This window comes from Anomalospiza imberbis, chromosome 2, assembly GCF_031753505.1.
Source record: "Anomalospiza imberbis isolate Cuckoo-Finch-1a 21T00152 chromosome 2, ASM3175350v1, whole genome shotgun sequence".
NCBI classification, from domain to species: Eukaryota; Metazoa; Chordata; class Aves; order Passeriformes; family Viduidae; genus Anomalospiza; species Anomalospiza imberbis.
The window spans coordinates 5,155,567-5,178,407 of NC_089682.1; the positions used below are offsets into that span (position 1 = coordinate 5,155,567).

At 44.8% G+C, this 22,841-nt stretch overlaps 1 protein-coding gene across 3 annotated transcripts in view; it reads left to right on the plus strand.

Annotated features, from left to right (window-relative positions):
* Positions 1-1,847: 1,847 nt before the first annotated feature.
* ABCG1 (ATP binding cassette subfamily G member 1) overlaps positions 1,848-22,841 on the plus strand; it is a 54,000-nt gene continuing 33,006 nt past the window's right edge. For all 3 annotated transcript variants that reach the window (XM_068179613.1, XM_068179610.1, XM_068179611.1), the window contains exons 1-2: positions 1,848-1,987; positions 4,899-5,142. In XM_068179613.1, coding sequence (XP_068035714.1) covers positions 1,946-1,987; positions 4,899-5,142 — 286 coding nt within the window. In that variant the 5' untranslated portion in view covers positions 1,848-1,945. The remainder of the gene's footprint in view (positions 1,988-4,898; positions 5,143-22,841) is intronic.

The following is a 22,841-nucleotide window of genomic DNA, read 5'->3' on the forward strand; positions in this document are numbered from 1 at the left end:
GTAGGTGCTACAAACACATGCTCCAAATCAAGTTAACTAAAACCCTGGGATCCTCACTGGAAAAATGCATCATAAATTCTCTTTATTCTTAATATTGGGTCATAATTGTCTTTAAAATGTCTACTCAAACACAATTTAAGCCTTCAGTGAGGACTTCTGGATGGATCCATCCATGTTTGAGTGGTATTCCACAGCAGGTAGATATTTCTTCCCCAATAAATGAGTTATAAGTGAATAACTTTCTGCAACACCTAAGGACTGAATCCAAGGCTGAGCTTAGAGTCCCCACACTACTCCCGGCCACGGGTTGCAGTGGATGGTGAATTTTGCACATTTCCAAGGGGGAGTCTTCCCTCATGGGAGAGATTCCCACTGAGGGTTATTAGCACATTCTGGAGAGACAATCACGTCAGGAAATCCTTGAGCCAAGAATAGCTGTGGGCTGGGAGAGCATCAGGGAGACATTTGATAGAAGCCAACCCTGTGCTAGAAGCACTTGCTTGTGCATCCATCTCGCAGCCACTGTCAGGCGGGGGGACACTGCAGGGTAAGGAGCACATTTGACCTGGCACAGATGTTCTGGCCAGCAGTTCCCTCCCTGCAGCGCCATGCTGCCTGTGGTAAACACAGGAATAAAGTACTTACCTGCCTCCCAGGGGCTTTGTCAGGCTTATCCCGAGCCTGTGCAATGCTACACGAGTTCCAACCACTCTGGGAAGCTCCCTGATTAGAAGATTCCTCTCAGATTATGAACTCCTGTATGTCATGTTTGGTAGTTGCTTTGAAACCATTTCTCAGACCACTGCTGTATTTTATCCCCACTTTCTGCTGCTTCCAGAGGAACTGAGAGAGACCCTCAGCACACACCTAAAACAGTCCCAGCAGGAATGGGAACACTCAGATGGCTGGTGGATTTTTCAGCATCTGGCTTCTTGGGGCAGAGCTTTTTGTCCCTAGGTAGTACAGCCAATGAATCCATCTCCAAGCCTAGTCACAGAACCAGAATCAAGCCAGCAGAGCCAGCACAGCCCTAATGCCATGTGTGCACCACTGTGAGCACCTCAGTGTCCGAAGGGAGGTGTCAGAGGATGAGTCTGCTCTGCTCTGTGGTGCCCAGACAAGAGGAATGGGCAGTACTGATGCCCAGGAAATTCCACCTGAACATGAGGAAGAACTTTCCTCAGCAGTGACCGAGCACTGGACACATTGTCCAGAGAGGGTGTGGAGTGTCCTTCACTGGAGATATTCCAGAACCATCTGGACACAACCCTGTGCCATGTTCTCTGGGATGGCCCTGCTGGAGCAGGGGGGTTGGACCTGGTGACCCACTGTGGTCCCTTCCAGCCTGACCATTCTGTGATTTAGTGATTGTGTGACCTCGCTGAAATGCAGGTCTTTGGTGTGGGGAGTAAATGAATGGAGGAGTAAATGAAGGGTGACTCGGCGACAACTTTCCTCCCTCTCCATTCCTGAACTACAATGGCTTGCTCACAAATCAGTGGGTAGGGGTCCCAGAGCCAGAAGAGCTGTCTCGTTCTCATGAAGATGGGATGGATGGTGCTTCTACTCCCCCTTTCCTCAGGGAAAGCCACGGGGAGCTCTTTAGGAAGCTTGTCCCTGCCTGGAGCGTGGGGACAATGCTGACTGCCCTCCTCATTTTGTCCCGGCGAGCGACCTTTGGTGCCCCAGTCCTCGGGACGAGCGTCTGCCGCGTGTTTGGGCAGAGCGAGAACCACGGCCACCAGCGGGTTGGGGACACGCTGCCCACCTTTCCCAGTGCCGAGAGGTGCCCCGACCCCGCCGCTCTCCCCATCCCCGGTGGGGGCGGGCCGGGGCGGGGGCGGCCCCAGCTCCATCCCGGCCCGCCCGCCTCCCGCAGCCAGTCGGGGCGGAGAGGCAGGACTGGAGGGCTCCTCCGCCAGCAGCCGGGCGGGCAGCGGTGCACATGGCATGTCTGATGGCGGCTTTCTCCCTGGGCAGCGCTTTGGTAAGGCTCGCCCTGCCTTGCCTCCGCAGGGCCGCGGCGAGCGTCGGGCGAGGGGCGAGGTGCGGGGCTGGGGGACGGAGATGGAGCGAGGGCTCCGCGGGGACATCCCGAGACGCTTCCCGAGGGAAAAGCAGGGTCGGATGGTGCGCCCGGGGCTGCGGGGGGCAGGACGGGGGCTGAGGGATGCGAGATGCGGGATGCAGGGTGAGGGATGCGGGATGAAAAATGCGGGATGAAGGATGCGAGTGTGCGAGCGGCCGGCGGCGCACGGCGGGACTTGACCGCTGGTTACCTCTGTCTGTAGCTAAGGCGGGGGGATTATCGCCGAGCATGCTCCCTGCGCCGCTGCGCCCCGCCGGCTTCCCAGAGGATTTGCGGAGGGACCGTAACCTTTGCATAACACCCGGGGCCGGGGGGGACGGAGCGGGCAGAGCCCGCGGGACCGTCCTGCCGCCGCGACCGGGCGGGCGCTGCCGTCCCTGCCGGGCGCCGGGAGCGGCCCGGCTCCTCAGCGGCTCCATCAAACTCCATGGGAAATAGCCCAAAGTGCCCCAAAGCAGCTGAGAGGTGAGCGCGGTCCTGCGGAGCGGCCGCTCGCCGTGCCCGGCGCGCAGGGCTCGGTGCGGGGCTGGGGCATCGCTGGGGGGTGGCAGCGGAGAAGAGAGCGCGCTGCAGGTGTTGGAGCAGGTACACAGGGGGTTCAGGTGTGTCTGTGCCTTACGCACGGCTTGGCTAAGTCTGTGGCTGTCGTAGTCACGGGATTGCCCAGCTTTTTCCAAGCGAAGGTGATCCCGATACCGGGAGGCGTTTGGATCATCCCAGTTGCTCGGGGCGATCCTCCCCCATAGCGGGTGGTCCCTGCAGGTGTGTGAACAGGCAGTTCGGTCCACAGAGTGACTGAAATTGTTTAATGTCCCAGTAACAAAAGTCTTTGGCTTCATACTCTCGGATGATTGAATAGTCAGAGGCAAGCGTCTTGTCCAAAGGATATTTCTTTTTGAATCGATCTAAGCTGGAGAAGCTCTCACTGTCACCTGAATAATCAAGGTGACCTGCTCATTCAGTTCATTTTTGGATATTCCCTCTGATTGTGTGAAAGTCCCCAGTGGTTCCTTGGAACAAAACAGATTATGAGTGCCAAAGTCAACCTTGAAAACATTCGGGGAAGAATATTGTTAACTCGCCTTCTCTTAGTTTTTAGGGAAGTTCCCCTGCTTTAATTGTTGAGCTCTAAGATGTTTCACATTACTCTTGTTATGTTCAAATTACATACCATGGCAGTCAACTATTTAAGAATTTGACAGTAAGTGTTACTGGATACCCGACCTCTAAGTAAGTTGAGAGCATGATTAAAATCTCTTTCTTGAGAAAATGTGGTGAGCAGAGGTGATTATTTTCATCCGGAACTGGGAGCTTGTGCGTGAAGAATGTGAAGATGCTAGCTATGGAGTGGTTAAGCAGGAGCACTTTTTTTTCCATCAGTGATTATGTAGGACTGGAGGTTTCTGGCAGCATTCATGACAAGTGACTGATCTGAGCTGGGCTGCTGTTACAGCAAAGATGGGAAGACCAGGAACCATGAGAGGGAAAAGGAAGTGGCACAGGCAAGAGGAGGCAGTGTCACTTCTTAGTTGAATTAGACAAATAGAGGGAAACAGTGGCAAGATCTGCAGCTCTGTTTGTGTTCATGCATTGAAAAGTAGTGCAGCACATCTGCTTTCCAAGAGATAAGTTTGTATAATGTGTCAGCATGGAAAGCCTGGCACTTAAGCCATCTACAGAAGTCCTTTAAATACAAATCTGCATTAAAAATACTAAATTTCCTAATAGACAACTGTGCAGATGTTTGGCTCTGCTTATGACATCCACCAAACAACAGGTGACAGCGAACAGCCTCTGAACTGTTCAAAATTCTGATTAGCTGAAGAAAATTCATGACTGTTTTTATTTTGAGCTTACACACATCCTGCTCATATTGGTGCAAGACACCTATAGAGGTAAAAGGAATGGAAAAAAAATTCCAAATTTTGTACTTATAATAAAAAAAAAGAAGAGAAAGGTGGGTGGAAGGCCGTTGTCATGGCCAGGAGGGGAGGGGAAGGAGGTTTAGTCAAAAAAGGGCCAAGTGGAATTGCACAGAGTGCTGTAATAGGCAAAATGTAGCAAGAGGGATGGCTGTGAGCACAGGACATTGACCTTACAGTGTCAGCGGTGCAAGAACTGGAGCAGGCTTTGTGTGTTCATGTAGCTGATAAGATTTCCATTAGTTATCACTATCAAGCATGGAAAGCACTCAAGGATTTTGGGTGCAAAGCATTGTACTTTCCTAAAATACCTCCAGAAGAGATCTTGTACTGTCGTCCCAGGTTGCAAACTCTCCAGAACTATCAGTGCAGGAGAAAATAAGGCATGAAACAGTACATTGGAAATTATCAGAAATATAATTTCACCTTTACAGAAGCATAGGCTGATCCAGAGGAACAAGAGCTCTTGGACACTTTGAGTGGCTGTCTTTTCAAATGTCTGCAAAAAAAATTGTTCAGCCAGATCCCTTCCCCCTTCAGCTCTGTCCCAAGTTCTTGAATCAGCGTAACTAGAACCAAATTCCTTAAGTGCATGAGAAACCAAATACAATGGGAACTGAACTTATAAATGTATTAATCTGGTGCAAGATCTGAAAGAAAAACTAGTGCTGAAGGAACTATATGTGCTGCAAGAGCTCTTTTACCTCTTCTGTCAAGGCTCAGGCAAAAGAACAAACAAAAGATTGCTTTATTTTACTCCTTTTTCACCTTTCAGCGCATTACAACGCTGGGTTTTTGTGCTATTTAAAGAATAATTCCTCTGGTGCAGAAGGTTTTGAAACATGCTCCTAAACAAAAGTCTGTGAACTTTCTCCAATTTCCTGCAGGGTGGCAGCAGTTCTGGTTGCACCATGGCCGAGCCAAAGTCTGTGTGTGTTTCGGTGGACGAGGTGGTCTCCAATGGCACAGACACCCAGGACATTCGACTCATCAATGGACACTTAAAAAAAGTGGACAATGCTCTGACAGAAGCTCACAGGTTTTCCTACCTTCCCCGCAGGCCAGCTGTGAACATTGAGTTTAAAGAACTGTCCTACTCTATCCAGGAAGGGCCATGGTGGAGAAAGAAAGGTGAGGAAAACAAGGTTTCATCCACAAGAAGCTGTAGATGCAGCAGTTCATACAACTGCTTATTTCTGCCTCCCAATTCTTAAGGATCTGAAGCAAATATAGTATTGCTGTGCTGCCAAATATCTGTCCTGTGATCTTGCCTGTCTACAATTTATTGTTGAGGGTGGGTAGAGCATGCAGGAGTTTAAAGATGGGGGTGGGGGAAGTGAGGAGGCTTTGTTTTTTTACTCCTGCAGTTGGCTGTTTTGTGAAATGGTTGTTTTTTCAGTACTCTTTCAGAACAGCGAGTATCTCAGAATTTCAGAAGGCAGTAGACACCAGGATAAAAACTGTTTTCTTTAAAGGCTGTGTTTGGAAAGAAATGCTGTGAGCTACAGGTTTCTCTACAGCTTAGATGGGTCTCTCAAAGCTTATAATTTCTGTGATGAAATCACTGGCTCTTGCTGGGACTGCATCCTGAGGTTCAGTCAAGGACCAGGATGCTCTTTCGGTAGCTCCTTTGCTGAGACACACTGCAAAGAGTTCACAGTCTGCAAGACAGAGCACCAAAATGGTAGATATTGGGCACTTCTCAAGGAAGAGAAGTGTGGAGTAAGAAGGGATTATTCAGCTCTCTTCTCTACAGGTTCTTGGTTGATTCCAGTTCTAAAAGGTGATTCTGTCCTTTCTCCTCCGCTTGGCATCATTTCCTTTCATGCCTTCATTTGCTTTGTGTAACCATGTGTTTCCTAGAGAGTTTTTTGGTTTTTTTGGGGGTTTTTTTGGTGTGTGTGACTAGTCCTCTCTGAAAGGAAAACTAGGTCGTGCAGTAAATTCCTGCCAGTGAAAAGAAGTATGCCCAAGAGAAAAAAAATTGAAATCTTCAGGAGAAATTTGTGTACTAAATGGCATAATTGCCTTTGCTTGAGGAACTCTCTCCCAGAAATGTAAATTGGTATGGTTGTGTGCTTTAGTTCTTTTTAGAGATAAGGTCCTGCCAGTGCAGCCCTCACCTGAGGCATACTTGATATCAGCACTGGCCCTGAAACTATAAATCCACTGGCTTAAAGGTTCCACTTGAAATTGTTTCACCAAGTACTTGGCTGCTGTCTGTAAATTGTATCATTATCACAACACCAAGGCTTCAATAGTCTAAAAATGTGTGGTATGAAAAGCTCTGGAGCTGTTGCCATGAAAGTGCTACTGTATACGGACAGGCTGCGCATACAATTATTCATTTGTTGAAAGATCTGCAGATTTCATGCTTTAATGGGTTTTTCAACATCAAAACTGTATGTAGACCCACTGGCCTTCTTTTAATTACTTGCTAAAATTGCATGGAGCCACATTGTCCATAGAAGAACAACTTGGTTTGGCAGCAACTTTGGTACATTCAAAATTATTCTTTATCTTATCAGAATGAACACAAAACACTGAAGTTTTTTTTTTTTTTTTGTCCTCCAAGAAATGGAGCTATGCCAAAATGTCTCATTTAAGGTTTAAAAGCTTGAGATTTCTAACTGAGTCTCTTTCTCACTGACCAGAATTGATTGAGGGGTTCTATACCCAAAACCTCTGTTCAAATTTTCTGACATGCCTGGGTGACTTGGCTTGAACAAAACAATGTCCTGGCAAAAAGTCCTGCTGCTGAAAATGACCTGTGAGGGTATTTAGCTCTGGGGTATGGTTATGACTGTGTCACCACATTTGGATTTGAAAGAGGAGATTGAATTTTCCTGGCTGGCTGTGTGGAGGGGTTCAGATCCTCCTCAGCTGGTCTCACACCGTGTGTCATTCCTGGGACCACCAAGGACAGGCTCAGCACGGCTGAGCTGCTGTCTGCCACCAGGGCTTGGCTCTCCTCTGCTTGCCAAGGAGCTGACACAGACCTGGGAGGCCTGCACCCAGTGCCAAGTGCCCATGAGCCAAAGGGTGCTCTCACAGCCAGGAAGGTGAATCACATACTGTGGCTGAGGCCGTTCCCAGCTGGAGGCAAGTCCTTACCCTTCTCCTCATCAGTGAGAGCACAGCTGGAATATTCTGTCAGTTTTGGGTGCTTCATATCAACAGAGATATGAAGCTGGAAAGGGTCTGTCAAAGGGGTAAAAAAATGGTTCAGGGGACCTACAAAGAGCAGCTGAAGAGTCTGGGCTGCTCCTGCCAATAGCGCCAGATGATAAATAACATGAGCCCATGGCCACACATTGCAGTTTGGGTGGTTTAGAGTGGACACCAGGAAAGAAATTCCTGTTCCCCAGCTGCAGCACTGGGATGTGTCACCAAGGGACAGTGGGGCTTTCTCCATCACAGGGAGTGTGGGACATGTGGCTGAGCTGCTGATCTGGTCTGGAGCTGGTGGTTGTCTTGCTTTGAGTAGAAGGCTGGGCCAGGCGACCTCCAAAGGTCTCTTCCTCCAGTGTTTCAGTGAGTTGCTGGTCAGATTATAGAAACCTTCTAGAACCAAACTTTCCTCCCAGCCACGTTCCCTCCTCCAGGGACTGGCTCAATATATTGGTTTTAAAAGAAAAGATTTTCCATTAGAGAAATAGAAAACCAAACTGCTTTAATAGTCCTCAATGAAGGTAGGAACCAAACAGTTCAGATTCTTTGAGTTGTTTTAGGGGTTTTTCAAGTAGAAGTTTTTTGTGTGCAGTTTGGGATATCTCTGTTCAAACCTGGTGGATTTGTAGCTGAGTGCATTATATATAAAACTATTCTGAACACCTTACACCGGTTTCTGTTCCAGTGGGAAACCGGGACTTTGCAGTGCCCGAGAGAAGGGCAATATTGTGCCTCCAAAAGCTGGTGGTTGCTGCAGTTCAGCACTCCTTGTGGGTTCCCTGTGCTAAAAGTCTCTCTCATTGCTGTAATGTGAAATATTTGAATTCACTTTTTATGAGAAGAGTAGCAGAAAATATGCTGGGGAAAAAAACAAAGGAGGTGTCTCTCAGTTCACATTGTTCTTGGGTGCTGGTTGTGGTAGGAAGAGATAAGAAATGCTGTTTCAAAAAAGTCTTTCAATTAATGGTGTTTCTATTCTGAAATGGAGCTTAAAAAAGAAAATTTACTATTTCTACATCATTCTCTATGACTGTAATGAATTAGTTAAAACCTTTCAAGAGTGTTGGATCACAAAGGCAGAAGTACAGATTCCTTGCAAAGACAATTTGTGCCAGCATGTTGGACAGGAATTCGACTGAAGAGCAATTCCCTTCAGTAAAAATGGCATTGCAAAGTAATGTTAAGGTTAGGCTTTAAATTAGCAGAAGGAGGAATAATTAGTAGTGCTGCCATTGTGTTCTGTACTTAGCTTGATTGTTCAGACAATGCAACTCATGGTATGTCATGTCTTTTATTTTTCATTAAAAGCCCAAAGAAAGGTGAATTTGCATTGCTTGTCAACAACAAAGAAGCTAAAAAAGCCATAGTAGACTTCGAATTGGAATTTGTCATTGATTTTTGTCTCAGCCTTAAACTGCTTAATTAAACAATTAAATACCATTTTCTCTTTAAATATAAGGAGGGGCATTTTGATTCTGAGGTTTATATGATAAATGCTGCTCTCCTTATGAGGTTTTATCAGACTCATAGCAGAGATTGGTGGGACTCTGGAGCTGATTAATTCCTGCTGTAATTTCCCCTGAGGTCAGTGGGATTAACAGGGAAGGAATATGGCAGGTCAGTGCTTGATCAGAGCTGCTGTATCTGACCCATTCCATTCAGTAGGAGCTGTTGCCAATACGGGAATTTGGGAAAGGTTAAAGAGGTAAAAGTTTCAGAAGGTCTCGGTTGACTTTGGCATTTTCCCCATAAAGCTTTTAGGGAATTGGCCAACAGGTAGAAACAACTATTCCTTCAGGTTTGAAGGAAAGGGATTTTTTCAGTGACTTGTGAGGTTAAGAATCTTCCAGAACTGAAAATGTGTCTCAGTCTTTGAATCCAGGCTATGTTCAAGCATGTCCTGGGGGTTTCCTGTGGGTCAGCGAGGTTCATGATTTCAGAAAACCCCAGGGCCCCTGGTGGAACTCTTGTGAGGTTAAGATGGGCTGGCAAAGCCAGAAAAAAGGGAACTCCAGCACATTTATTAGAAATAGTAGGGCTGCTTAGTCCTGGGATACTTCTCCTTTCTTTTAGGATGAGGTACCCAGCTGGCTTGGAGGGGAAAATAAAGAGTCCTGTGTTAGATCCAGTGTGGATCCTTAAATGTGAAAAGCAAGATCTGCAGAGCTTTGGAACAAAACATGCCCAAAGTTTCACTGTCTTGTCACAAAGCCATTTATCTAAGGGCTGAGAAGGAGATAGAAGTGGGTCTTGGCTTCTGAGCTGTATGTTTAAACTGCAGTTTGAAATGTAAATCACATGAACACAGAGATTGGTTTTACCAGTTCATAGAAAAATGATAGATGTGTAGGTTTTTGTACTAGGACTCCTGAAAACTGTTTGCAAGAGGATTTGGTAGAAAAGTCAGTGCCTCGGGTTTCTGTCATTTTTGTTAAAAGCACCATGAAATAATCTGAATTGTGGTTTGGGGATGAATTAACTATACAAAGGGGGCATGAAAAGTACTTTGGAGCTTTCTATCTAGGTCAAAGTCATTTAGCTTTACTTTAAAAAGGTACATACATTCTATATAGCCATGAAAGGACATTTGTTTTATTGTTTCTAGGTGGGTTTGCTATAATATAGGATGGAAATGGAAATATTCTGCCTATAGAAGTGAGTGCATCCAGTAAGAAAGTAGTAATAAAATTGCTTGAGAAACACCACAACAACTCAGGGATTGGTTTGTTGTTTTTTTTTCCCTCTCACACTTCTCAGTATTCATGGTTAATTAGGCAACGTTTTAGTTGGAAATTTCTCCGTTGTTATTTTTAGGACTGTAATGAGTCACTTGTGCTGCGTTCGAGTGCAAGTTCTGGTAGGATTTGGTCTGGAGTAACCTCTGAGGGAACGGGCTCCAGCAGGGCACAGTGCAGCCGGGGATTTTGGGTACAGAAACTCATGCTCAGCAGAAAACGCGACATTTCTTGTTATTTTGGGTTTGTTCTGATGGCTCAAACCCCGTGGAAGCAAAGCGGAGAGCTGCTGCTGTCTTTGCTGTCAAGGTTGTTCCGCAGCTTTGAGCGGCAGGAGGGGAATGAAGGACCGGGCGCGTTCAGGATGGCTCCGAGGTGTCCGAGGGGGGAACACGGAGCCCTTGGCAGGTTGTTTGGTATTCATGGAAGGCCAAAAGTGGCCGTCACAGCCCGAGATAGTGTCATCAGAACAGCGCGATCCCTGCCTTCCGGCTCCGAGCGCTGCATGTTATGTTAATAGCGTTCCCTGCAGAAGATGGAAACTTCACCGCTGTCAAACCATCAGCAGAGATTTAAACAGGCTGGGCTTTGCTGATTTGCTTCGGTGCTGTCTTAGGAATTAGCTCTGGTACACACACTCGGACAGACCCCTTTCTTTTTATTTAGTTGAGAGCTTTATTTTTTATTTTTTTTTTTCAGCATCCTCTCTATGACTTCATTGAAAAGATCTCGCACACCCCCCTCTCCCATCCCCTCCGGAGATACCCAAACGAAACAGAGGAGAGGCGGGGTGGGGGGGGGGGTGTCGGGAGGGGAGGATTTGGCCTAAATGATGTGCTAATCCGTGCTGGGGGAGTCGGAAAAAGCCGGTGTTGCTGGGGCAGGTGCAGTGCGGTGGAGGTGCCGCATGCCCGCCCGGGCGCGCCCGGCGCGGTTACTGCCGGGCGATGCACTGCAGTAACCCGGCGGGATGCGCGCCTGCCTGGTTGGCTGCTCCAGGCTCTGTTGCTAAGATGGGGAGGAGGGAGGGAAAGATGCACAACAGGAGCGAGCAAAAACCCACTTTGCGAGAGAGGTTTTTCTTTTCTTTTTTCTTTCTTCCTTTTTTTTTCTTTCATTTTTTTTTCCTCTCGCCTCTCTCTGACAGATGGGTTGTATTGTTCTCGACCATTTTTTCCTGCTTTGTCTTCATCTCTTGTGCAAATTAAGATCCATATGTTGGGAAGAATAAACAAATTAGGGCAGTTGAAACCAACTGCCATACTGGTAAAAGGCTTTTTAGGCAAATATTGTGTAGATTCCTTTTCAGTGGCTTAAAGTGTTGGCAAAATTAATTAAAATTAGGCATGATGTTTTAGCAGAGGGTTTCTAAGCTCATGTATTAACCTTGATAAAATCTGTGTAGTTTTTAATACTTAAGCTGTTTCAAGATGGTAAAAATATATTGAGTAGTTGCTCTTACTGGAATAGTTCACAGTGTTTTATTAAGTGATAAATAACTCTTCCCAGTGTCCTCTTGCATGTGTTCTGTAAAATAGAGGTTATTTGGAACAAATCTTGGTCAGCCCCTTTGTCTGATCCTTCTACTGTTTCCCAGCTGAGCATGTCCTTACTTCAGCATTGCTTGTTTTCCTTCAAGCAGAATCCATTGTTATTTTGGGATTGTTTTTGTTGGGGTTTGGAGTCTTTTTTTGTTTGTTTGGAGGTTTTTTTTTTGTTTTGTTTTGGATTTTTTTTTTTTTTTTTTTTTTTTTTTTTTTTTTTTTTTTTTTTTTTTTTTGTTTCTGGAGCTTTTTTAGAAATGTGCCTTGAGTTTGACTCAGTCCATTTTGGTCACTGAGTCTTAAAGCAGAACATCATCTTTCTCTTTGCTGTATTGTTTATTAAACCTAAACATTACAATGACCTTGCTATTTTTCATTCTAGCTAATGTTCTGATACAATGAATTTTGTTAACTGGTCCTGTGAAAGCTTGTGGCTGAAGAAGGATGTTTTAGCATTCTGGAATTCTGGAATTCAAATGCCAGGAAGTGGTTACAGTGAGTTATTGGGAGTCTGAGCTCTGGTCTTTGCTGCTTCCATCTCTCCGAAAAATGTTGGGGGCTGTCTGTAACTCACCCTGACACCTTTCCACTACAATTTGCTGTATGCTGAGTGGGATTTAATGAAATTATTCATCCTCTGCCCATAGGTGGTCATGCCCTGCTCGAGGTGTTGAGGAGACAGCATGCCCCAGCATCTGGGTGTACTTTTGTCACATTTCAAAGTAGACTTTGTTTCTGTAGTCTGGAGATCCATCTGAAGGCTGAGGAAAGATGAAGCAAGAGGCATTTTGCAATTGGAGACTTCAGACATCACATGGTTGATCAGGGTTTTCCACAGCCTCACTAAAAGGAATGAGAAATCACAAGAGCAGACAAAAGTAGAAGCTAACTTGAGTAAAAATGCTGCTGAAGTTGATTTTTTGTTGTGCACTTTCACGCCATTTTGGAAAGTGCCTTCTGGAAGTCCTTAGGGTCTGAGCTTACCAGCTCTTTAGGGCAGACTTTTGTTCTATGGGGATTTAATATCTCACAGTTCAGTTCTGTATCCTCTGAGAAATTGTTTGCTTCTCACACTTCCCTGTAGCATTATTCTTGTAGGTAAACTGTGGATACAGTCAGAACATGACACTAAGAATGTGGCAGGCCCTCACTCAACTCAGCTGCATTATAATTCACATCTGCACCCTTTTACCTTTGGATGGATAACTTTGACTTCTATTAGAACACTGTGCTTGTTCTTATTATTAAAATAACAAGGCAAGACTTACAAGAAACAACATGCAAGGAGATCCCCGGCAAAATTTACATGGTTAGCACGTGGGAATGAACTGATTTGGATTTATAATTAAAGTGTTGCAAACTGAAAGGTGGGTGTTCATTCCTTGAGGCAAAACCTAAATTAGCCAGTGATGCTTTAACCCTAGAACCTTTGTGACTTGCATCTGGAGAGGTGCAGAAGGACATGGATCTTACAAAAGACCGAGTTTTTATCAAAAATAAATTGGGAGTTTGGGTCATCATGCCCAGAGTCTCTTCCTTTGCTGCAGACATCTGAGAGAATTGGCCACCTACTTTCTGGTGGGATTCTTTTATTTAAGAGCTTTAATAAAATGCCTTGTTGAAACATGACATCAATATCAGATGACAAAATGCCCCCTTTTTTTAAGGTAATCCTTCTAAAGGAAATCACATGCAATTAATATTGCCAAACCTTGTATCAGAAACTTCTGCACAAGGCCTTTTATCTCTTATCAAAAGCCTTGGGAGAGTAAGATGCTGAGGTGTTGGTGGTTCAGATTGCAGACTGCCAGTCCACTGTTCCAGCTTTGGACCCAGCAGCCAGCAGTTTTTGGTTAGCACCACTGGTACAGAAGGACAACAAATCCACAAGCTGTTACTTACCGTGTGGAAAATTTAGTTTTCTTCTGTGAAAGTAATTTACATGCAGAAGCTTAGTCCCTAGGACTGGCAGAGTGTTCCTTATCAATCCCAGGACCAAGCTTTAACAGACATCTTCTTCTTGATATCAAAGTCCATTTGGAAATGGAAAAGCTGAGGGTCCCCAAATTGTCCAAATGTACTCACTTTTTCACCAGATTCACAAGAGGAATACATAATACCCCATGTATGGAAGAATTACTGCCCTTTTCAATTCTTTTAGTTGTTCATCCCCAAGTATGATGGAGAAGGGTAACAGCACAGACAGAGGAGGCCAAACAGTTTGGGTTGTTTTCAGTAACTGAACCTCAGTAACTTCCCACAAGTAACTGGGAGGAGACCTGATGAAATATCCCATTAATGATTATTTTGAAACCTGCTCCCTTGTGAATTCTGTGCTTTGGTGCAGATGTTTGAGTTTAATTTGGCCTTTGGGCACTTTGTTGCTTAGAAAATAAGATTTCAGAGAGAATATTTGATCTGAATGTGAGTGGTGGTATAAAACACAGCAGGACTAGTCCTGTGTAAGTGCCTCTGGAACGAGGACAGAACAATTCTGTCTAGGAAATGGTGTGGCTGGAGACATGTGCTGTAATGTGGCTGCAGGTCCTCACTGGACCTTCTTTCTTGTCACTGCTGGGTTTCTGCTCCCATTTACAGCTCATTTAGGCTCTGCTGATTTGTGGGGGAAACAGATGCACTCTGCAGACTTAATTTTCTTCAGAAGGTACAGGGATAAAGCCATCCAGATTCTTACCAGGCAGAACTACATGGAATTACATAATAGCTGAAGAGGTAACCACTTGTTTGTTCAGGTTGTTTTTTTTTTTTTTTTTAATGTATCTGTTCCAAATAAAAATAAAGGGCAGAGACCTTGGCTTTACAAGCTAATTTACCATCTGCCTCTCCTCTAGTATGTACAGCCTGCATCTTTTGTGTAAGAATCATATTTCTTCCGGCTTCGCATGTTTAGAGTAATGACAAATGTTGTTTATAATTGCAGAGCATCTGCTACAAAAGTGAGGAGAAGATTGAATATGCAGTGATCAGGTTCCTGGGTAAATGAGAATGGACCTGTGCTCCTGCTGAGCTTTAGAGAGTAGGCTTTTATGCCAGACAGAAGAAAGAAGTTTCAAATGAAGCAATGCACCTGGTTAATATGAAATTTAAAGGAAAAAAAACACCACAAACTGAAGCTTTTAATACTCTTGTTAAGCAATGGAGTTAAATTCTGTCCTGTTGCATCTGTTTTGTTCTTTTGAAGCAGTCAAGTGGATGGGGCTGTACCAGCAGAGCCCAGCCAGTGTAATTTTTTTTTTAGCCATGATCTAGTTATTACCTCAAGTGCTTTAAAAATTAAGCACTCTAATAACACCAGCATGGCAGGGTTGGAATGGGTAAATGAGTACCAAATTAAAAGAAAGGGGATTGAAGCTAAATATTTGCTATTAGAGGAAGAGCATTTTCTTTTTCTGGGTCAAAAAGCCACAAACTGCAGCCAGCTTATTGCATATGAATATCAAGGCCTGACTGTCCAAAATGCTATTTGAGGCTCATAAAGCTGGAGCCTGTGGGTGGAAGGAGTTCCATTTCCTTATCCACTTGGAGAGGTGAAGGTCTTAAGCTGCCACCAGAGAAATGTGAGTCAGAAAGCCAAGGACAGTGCAGGGGGGCACATCTGTGCACAGCTGGCAATGAAAAGTTACTCCCCTGGGTTTTCATTTTGACCCTGAGTCTTGCAGAACTGCTTGAAGAAGAATTTTCCCCAGAGGAACAAATTGGCAGTACGTAAATACAAAGATGACTGATGGGAAAGCGAGTTGGGTCAGTCTGTTTTGTAACCAGAACTTCTGAGTTCTTCACAAGGAGTGTCCAGTGATAATGACAATAATTAGACAGTAATAAAAATTTGACTGTTAGGAGCAGCTGGAGCTGGTGGGGCTTTGAGACATGAGGGGATTCCTGCTGTCCTGGTGTGTGGCAGCCTTGGTTCTGGAATTCCAAGTCCAGCTGGTGGTGAGGCAGGGCACCCAGCCAGCTGTATGGACCAGCAGGAGGACGGGGCTTCTCCAGCACCCTCCTAAACACAGATGGCACCTGGGCAAACCTGAGCAGCCCCAGTGCCTCACTGACATTCCTCCTCTCTGGCTGGTTGTGGGTTGCACACACAAACACGCAGAGAAGATCTCTCCACCAGTGGGTTTTGGGCACGTTGTCCATCCAGTCAGTCCCTCAGACCTTGGTCTCCTTCAGTTGTTGGCACCTGGACCTACAGTAACCCCTCAGATTTGCAACCTCATGCTCCAGCAGCTGGTGTGGAAAAACTTCTGCTACTGAACGGTGGTGCCTCCTAAACATGACCTCAACAGTGGTGAGGGCATTCCCACGTGAGAAATTTGGGAACAGTGTTTAGCAGGAGTGCAGGTTGGACTGCAGTGATGAGGAGCTCTGTCAGACAGGTGTAGCTGCCTCCTGACGTACCTCTGGCCCCTTTAATCCCCATTTCCATCTACTTTCTCAGGCCTGTTCTTCCTCAGTCCTTGATCCATTCCTTTCCCTGCCTTTGGCAAGTCCCCTAAGCGTGCTGTGCTGGATGTTTCTCACTCTGTAATTCCCATAGCCACCCCATGGCTGGTTTTACACCATCCCATACTCCTGTTCCCCCTGCATGGCATGGTAAAGTTCAGCACTCCACAGAGAGAATTTCCCTGTGGACACATCTTGGTAGGTTTTCCTCCAGGAACAGCAGTCCTGTCCTTTCAATTTTAGCATCTCCAGAGTGGCCAGTTCAGGGGGCTGTGTCCTCAGAGCCTCAACTCAGTCTCTGTGCTCACTTTGACTGGCCTTTTATCACACAACTGAGCAAAGACCATTTTTAGACCTTCTCGGCTGATTTGATTTTTCTAAGCTTTGACTTGAAAAATAAATGAAATACTATGGCTGGCCAGTCGTTTGTTTAAGCCCATGGAAAGTTTCCCTGTGGTGTAAATCACCACTGAAGTGGAACTCACATTAGGCACATTTTTACCCTCTCCTATGAAAGTTTCAGGAAAGTTGTGAGTGACAAATAGGGAATGGAGCTGCTGCACTTGTGATTATAATAAATCAGGTTCTGCTGTCTTACAGGCTGAGTTATGACAATATGTGTGAGGTGCTATATCACAAACAGTCAGGGGAGCTTGACAGACATCCCTGAAGGAGGATTTGATGCTTGATTTCTTGCCTGGGAGAACAGTGATGTAAACCTGAAGGACAAATACAGAAGTATTCACCAGTCCACGAATCCTGGAGTTGCTGTCAGACTTGGTGTTCATGGAGGATGATTTTGCCTTGTGCAGTAGTCTGACATCTGAGGACACCAAAAGAAAGATGAAACGTCTGAATATACATGATAATACTTAACAGATTTACCCTTTAGTCTCCAAGCAGAAATATAGGCATTAATCTCCTGAATCCCATACATTCTATTTGCATTATAAAATCAACCTAAACAAATAAAAATAAAGCAGGCCTTCTCATATAGGGCATGGCTGTGACATTTTAGAGCTCATCTTTTGATTCTTATTGACAGGCAGTATAAATAAGCTCCTCCAGCAAAGTGAATTGGGACAAAGGGTGGCACACGTTTTACAGCAAATAAAAATAACTTCAAAGCCAACCTACAATTCTTCTTGGGTGCTCAAACTGTGCTGCTCTAAAAGTACAGGCCCAAATGAATGTTGGAATCACTGCAATGACACATTGGACAGTTTAGCCAAGGAGCAGGTGTCAGCATTCTGCCTGGGCCGTTGTCTTACGGTAGAACATTTTGGTCCAAATTAACATAGATTAATAAAGTTTGATGAAGGAAGGGTATGGCCTAATACCCAGAAGGAACCTTTTCACTTATTTGTATGTTTCACTGCTAAAACTGCATTCTAAAAAGTACAGAAGCCAATGACATTAATTTCAAATGTCAGTGCTGAATGTCACCAACATTCAAGGCATGTTTATATAGTGGTGGAATGTGTCAGCAGACACCATCCTATATAGATGTGTCTGAAATCATGAGAGGACCTCCTTCCAGAGCGCTAAAAGTAATATATTACAATTATATTGTATGTGTCTTGTCTTTCTAGATATAAATATGTTGAATATATGTACATTTAATTTACCTATATAGATACCTGTAAGTATGAGTGAGTATAAATATACACCCAGGCCATATCTATGTATCTATATATCTATATATAACTCTATATCTCTCTCTCTCTATATATATATAGGTTATATATAGATATTTATAGGCTATCTCTGTTTTCATATTTAGATGTGTGCGTGCACATACACTCAGGTATATTTATTTATGTACAAAAACTGGCTGCATATCACTGCAACAAATACTTTGAAGATAACATTTTAATCGAGGTGTATATTCCTCCTCCTCCTTTGTAGTGACAAGATGATCTAATTATGGGAAAGCAGCAGCAACCTGATTTTTTTTTTTTTTAATGGAAAGCAAGAGAGTATCAGTTGCTTAGAAGTGCTTCAGGTCTGTTGCTACTGGATTAACAGCATAACAGGCTAAAATAGCAGGAAAAATGGATGTAAAATGGAAGCTGTTTTATCTGAATGCCAGGGCTGAAAAGAATGGCATGAAGAAATGGCAGCATTTTGCAGATGCTTTTCAAGAGGGACTTATTACATTACATAAGTTGAGTAATTTTCTGCTCCCAGTCATTTCTCTTGTAATGAGATTGTTTGTGCTTTGTTCTTGTTTCCTTTAGAAGTTGTAAGAATTGGTTGGAGCTCCTATGTGTAGCAGTGGTGGGTCCAATTCAGACCTGTTTGGGCTATTTTGCCTGCTTGCAGCTGCCAACATCATTGTCTGAATTCCCTCATTAGCTGAGCATCTTTGGAGCTTGCTTTCATGCTGGGTGTAAAGGAGAGTATGTTTATGTGCCAGATAAATGGCTGCTACTTCTGTTTGTTTGAACAGTGGTTTGCTGGTGAAAACTGGAGGAGTTGTGCATCTGGGATTGCAGAAGGAAAATACTGAGGTTTTAAGTAGAATAATGTGTTTTGATTTGCAAGAGCCACCAAGAGACTGGTGCAGAGAACAGGGATATGGTAGAGATGTTCTTCTGACTGATTTTTCTGGGGACTAGAAACATTCCTTAACTGCACCAGGAAGGCAAATAACAGCACTGCAAATCTACAGCTGGAGGGCACTTCCCAGGAAGAGCTCTCTGCACATGGTGGGTGTCCATGTTCCCCTGTGGCTGCTTTTGCCTTCCCTGAGCACCTCTGATGTGGAAAAGGGAATGGGCTAGGGAGGAAACAGTCTGTTTGTGGTCGGCCTGGAGAGGATCCACACTGTGTACCCCCCACACATCTCAGAGCTGTGAGCAGGAGTGGTCTGTGGTCACTTCATCACTGGGGTGAGGAGAGTGGGATAGGGGTGACTAGAGCTGTCATGGCATTTTTGCTGGCCACACTGGCACTCCCACACCTCGGGATTGGTGTCAATTGCCCTTCTAGAAGATGGTCCCACCTGTCCCTCCTCCAGCTCCCCCATCCACAGTAGCAGCCATTCTGTGCAAGTGCTGATGCTAAAACCACACAGAAAGAGGTGGCTCCAAATGCTTCCAGGGTGTTTACAACTGTACACAAGGAAAGGAGATTGGAGATATAGTCAAGATTAACCTCTCCTTTTGTATTGCAGTATCATTACCTAATGAGATCAGAAGCAAAGCCCAGCAGCTTAGTCAGTATTAGAGCGTAGGCACCCATTTCAGGAGGGAGCCTTTGAGAAGAGCAATCCTGAGCCGTCCTCCTACACCATTTTCTCTGCAGCTTTGCAAGATGGAAAAAGTGACAGCTGTAAACCTCCCCAAAGGCAGTTGCATGTTCTCCTCATGTGCATTGCCTCCAGACACTTCTGCCCCCCTGCACCATCATGGGTGATCTCTGGGGGTGACCACAGCCTCTGCTGTCCCTGCTCTGCTGGGACAGAAACAGAACAGCTCTGTTGGCATTCATGGGGACAAGGTCTGATTTTGAGCCATCCTTGCTATTTCCACCAGACCAGGTCCCATTCTTGGGGTTTTTGTACTTTGGGACTCATGCCCTGTTCTCTGCCCTTGCTTCTGCATCAGTTCTGAAAGTTCTTTCTGGTTTAAGTTCAGCAAACACTCCTCCACAAGAGCATGCCTTGTGCACTTTCCCCAAGCATTATTTTAACATAACATATGATGGGATTTTTTGTGGGCAAAGCCAAATTTTAATTTTTATTCTGTTTTGAATAAACCACTCTGTGTGACCTTCGCCTTACTGACGTATGAGGGTCTAAAGAGCAGTGCTGTGGGAACTGCAGCAAAACCTTCCGTTGTATAAGGACAATTTGCCATCAGCAAATAAATGGAGAGTGTGGGAGACGGGAATTGAGTAGGTAAGATCCCGTCCTTGCTCCAAGATCTTGAGCTTAATATTTGATGTCAGTAGACTAAGAGCATGGGACCAGGGCATGTGGAGGCTGCCATGCTAACAGTAATATCAGCTGTAAATGAAGAATATTTGTATACAAATGAATATTTGTAACAAGAACTATTACAAATATTACAAGTACTGAAGTAGAAGCTCATCTCTTGAGGGCAGATAGCAGAGCTTAAAAGCAGTGTGTTGGGTTCCACTCAGGTCTTCACTGGAAGTGGAGCAGTGACTCAGTTTTAACACATACACACAGGAATTTAAAAACATGGCAATATTTTGAAAATGTTGTGATCTGGTAACACAGCAATGTTCTGTACTTGTGCCATTACCCAGACTGCTGCAGCCCCTGTCAGAATAAGGTAATCTCACCTGTTGGCACAAGGACAAAAAAAGACACAGGTGGTGCATTCATCACTTGCACACAATGATCAAAAGCATTTAGCCAGCCCCGAAATGGAAACCAACAATATTAGAGGTGCTTATTTTTCCATTTGCACACAGACTACAGCTGTTATTTCTGTGCCTTGTTCTGTCACATACACTTAGAAAAAAATTGCTTCAAAACTCTGAACTTGTGCATTGCCCATATGACACTGAACATGCTGCCCTGAGAATTGTCTGTAGCCTGGCAGACCACAATTGCTTTATCACTGAGTGTAATTCCTGTGACAATAAGATTTGAAATTAGTTTAAGGTTTTATTTCTTTTTAAAGTATTTTAAAAAACATGCATTGCATGAGCTGTTGTATCTATAGGTAGTAGAGCAAATTTTTCCTCAGGTATCTCACAGCAGTGAGAAACAGGGCTGGACACATTCCTAGAATCACAGAATGGTTTGGAACTGAGAGATCATCTTGTTCCAACGCCCTGCCATGGGCAGGGACACCTTCCACTGTCCCAGGGTGCTCCAAGCCCCAGTGTCCAACCTGGCCTTGGGCACTGCCAGGAATGTGACAGCCGCAGCTTCTCTGGGCAACCTTGGCCAGGGCCTCACCGCCCTCACAGGGAAGAATTTTTTTCTAATATCTAATCTAAATCTACTCTATTTTAATTTGAAGCCAATTTCTCCCTTGTCCTGTCACTCCATCCCTTTTAAATACATTCTCCCCATCTTTCTTGTGGCTCCCTTCAGGCACTGGAAGGCCAAAGCTAGGTGGCCAAAAGCTTCTCCTTTCCAGGCTGAATAAGCCCAGTTCTCCAGACCTTTCCTCACATCAGAGGTGCCACTCCTGTGAATCCATGTACATTCCTGCTGTGTAAGAGCATGTGGACAAATTAGACAGCAACCCTAGGCTCCTTGTATTGACAAAAGATTTCACTGATGGCCAGCAGACTGTAAGTTACTATGAATTTCATCCAAAAGATGCCAGACAAGTGAGTCTGCACATTTCCTAGGGGAAATAGCCCTGGCCTGTGGCTGAGCATCCACACAGCCCCTCCATGCCCCAAGAGCAGGGGAGAGCAAAAGCTGAAAATCATGAAGATGAAGATCAGGACAGTTTAATTAATGAAGCCAAGCTGCCTGTGTTCCCTCCCAGCTTCTGGCATGCTCCAGGCCACTCTAGAAAGAGAAAGCCTTGACTTGGTGCAAGCCCTGCCCAGCAATAGCCAAAACTCAGCGTGTGACCCATATTGCTCCAGAACTGCTCCATGGGGGCTGCACTGCAGGAAATTCACTCTGTCCCAGCCAGACCCAGCAGAACAGCTCACATTTAGTGTTCACATCACAGCTCTTTGCAGCTGGTTGAAGTAAATCCCACACTGATATTCTGAGTTCCTCACATCAGTGTTACTACATGGAAGGTTTCCATCTTCCACTCTTTTGAGTGGTGCACTACTGCCTTGTGTCTAGGTTGCCAAGAATCCCTGCTTTTGATCCCTGAGCCTGTGGCAGCCTCTGAACCAACACAACTCTGTGCCACTGTGCTGATTTTGGTGGTGCTGTGTTGTTTGGCAGGAGCTGAGTGTGCAGAGTGCCTGTGATTTTTAGGATCAAAGCATGTTTTGAGGTGACATGGATATTCTTCTGGCTGTGTCTCTTCATTATTTCATTTAAAATGACAGTATTTGTGGGGAAAACAGTGTGAACACCCTGGAATCTTTATCTCCTCTTTATTTTCTGTGTGTACTGATGTGTTAATAGGTAGCAGTGATAACTTTGAGAAGGAGTAAAGCATAGGTGGGCCAGTGGTACAAAGTTGTAATAAGGGAATAAAGAAACCTCAAGTGACAAGTCAAGTTGAATTTTCTGGTAATGCACCCAACTAACACTTTTCTGAAATGTCCTTGTCAATTTAGTTGGTGGTCAGGAAAAAATGGAAACACGCTACCTTGACTTTGGGAGAAAAGATGTGCACTGGAATATGGTTCACAGAGACATCTAATTAGAAGGATTTGAGAAGACCAGCACTTTTTAAGTGTGTCTCTCTTTCTAATGATATACATGAGTCTTCAGGCCATTAAAAGAGCTCATTTCTTTTGATGGACTACCAGTTTGTGGAGGACGCAGCTGCTTTTACTACCAAATTTCTCCTGTCTAATTAGACCAGTTGAGTCAGCCAGCTTAAATCAGCCCATAGCTTACCCTTTGCTTCTTCACTGAAGAGCTGAATAACCTAATTGTAAAGAAGGACAGAAAATGCCAGAAGAAGTTACAGTTGTTACTGGGAAATGAACCAGAGCAGAGTAAAAAATACAAGGGAAAAAAAGCCGTTAACACAGAGGGCCTCCTGATGAGCCTATAATGAAAATCCCTCTGGAAATTCTCAATATCCTCTCTTTGTTGGAAAATGACAGTGCATCAGAGTAGAAACTTGTTGTTTGTTCACTGTGTTTTCCTTTGGCTACATTTTCATGCAGGAGATTTGTTAGGTCGAGGACTTTATAGCCTGGAAAGCCCAGCTGAGTGGATAACCAGGGCTCTTCAAACTCTACAAGACCCAAGTTGAAGTTCTTGATCCGACTCAAGGAC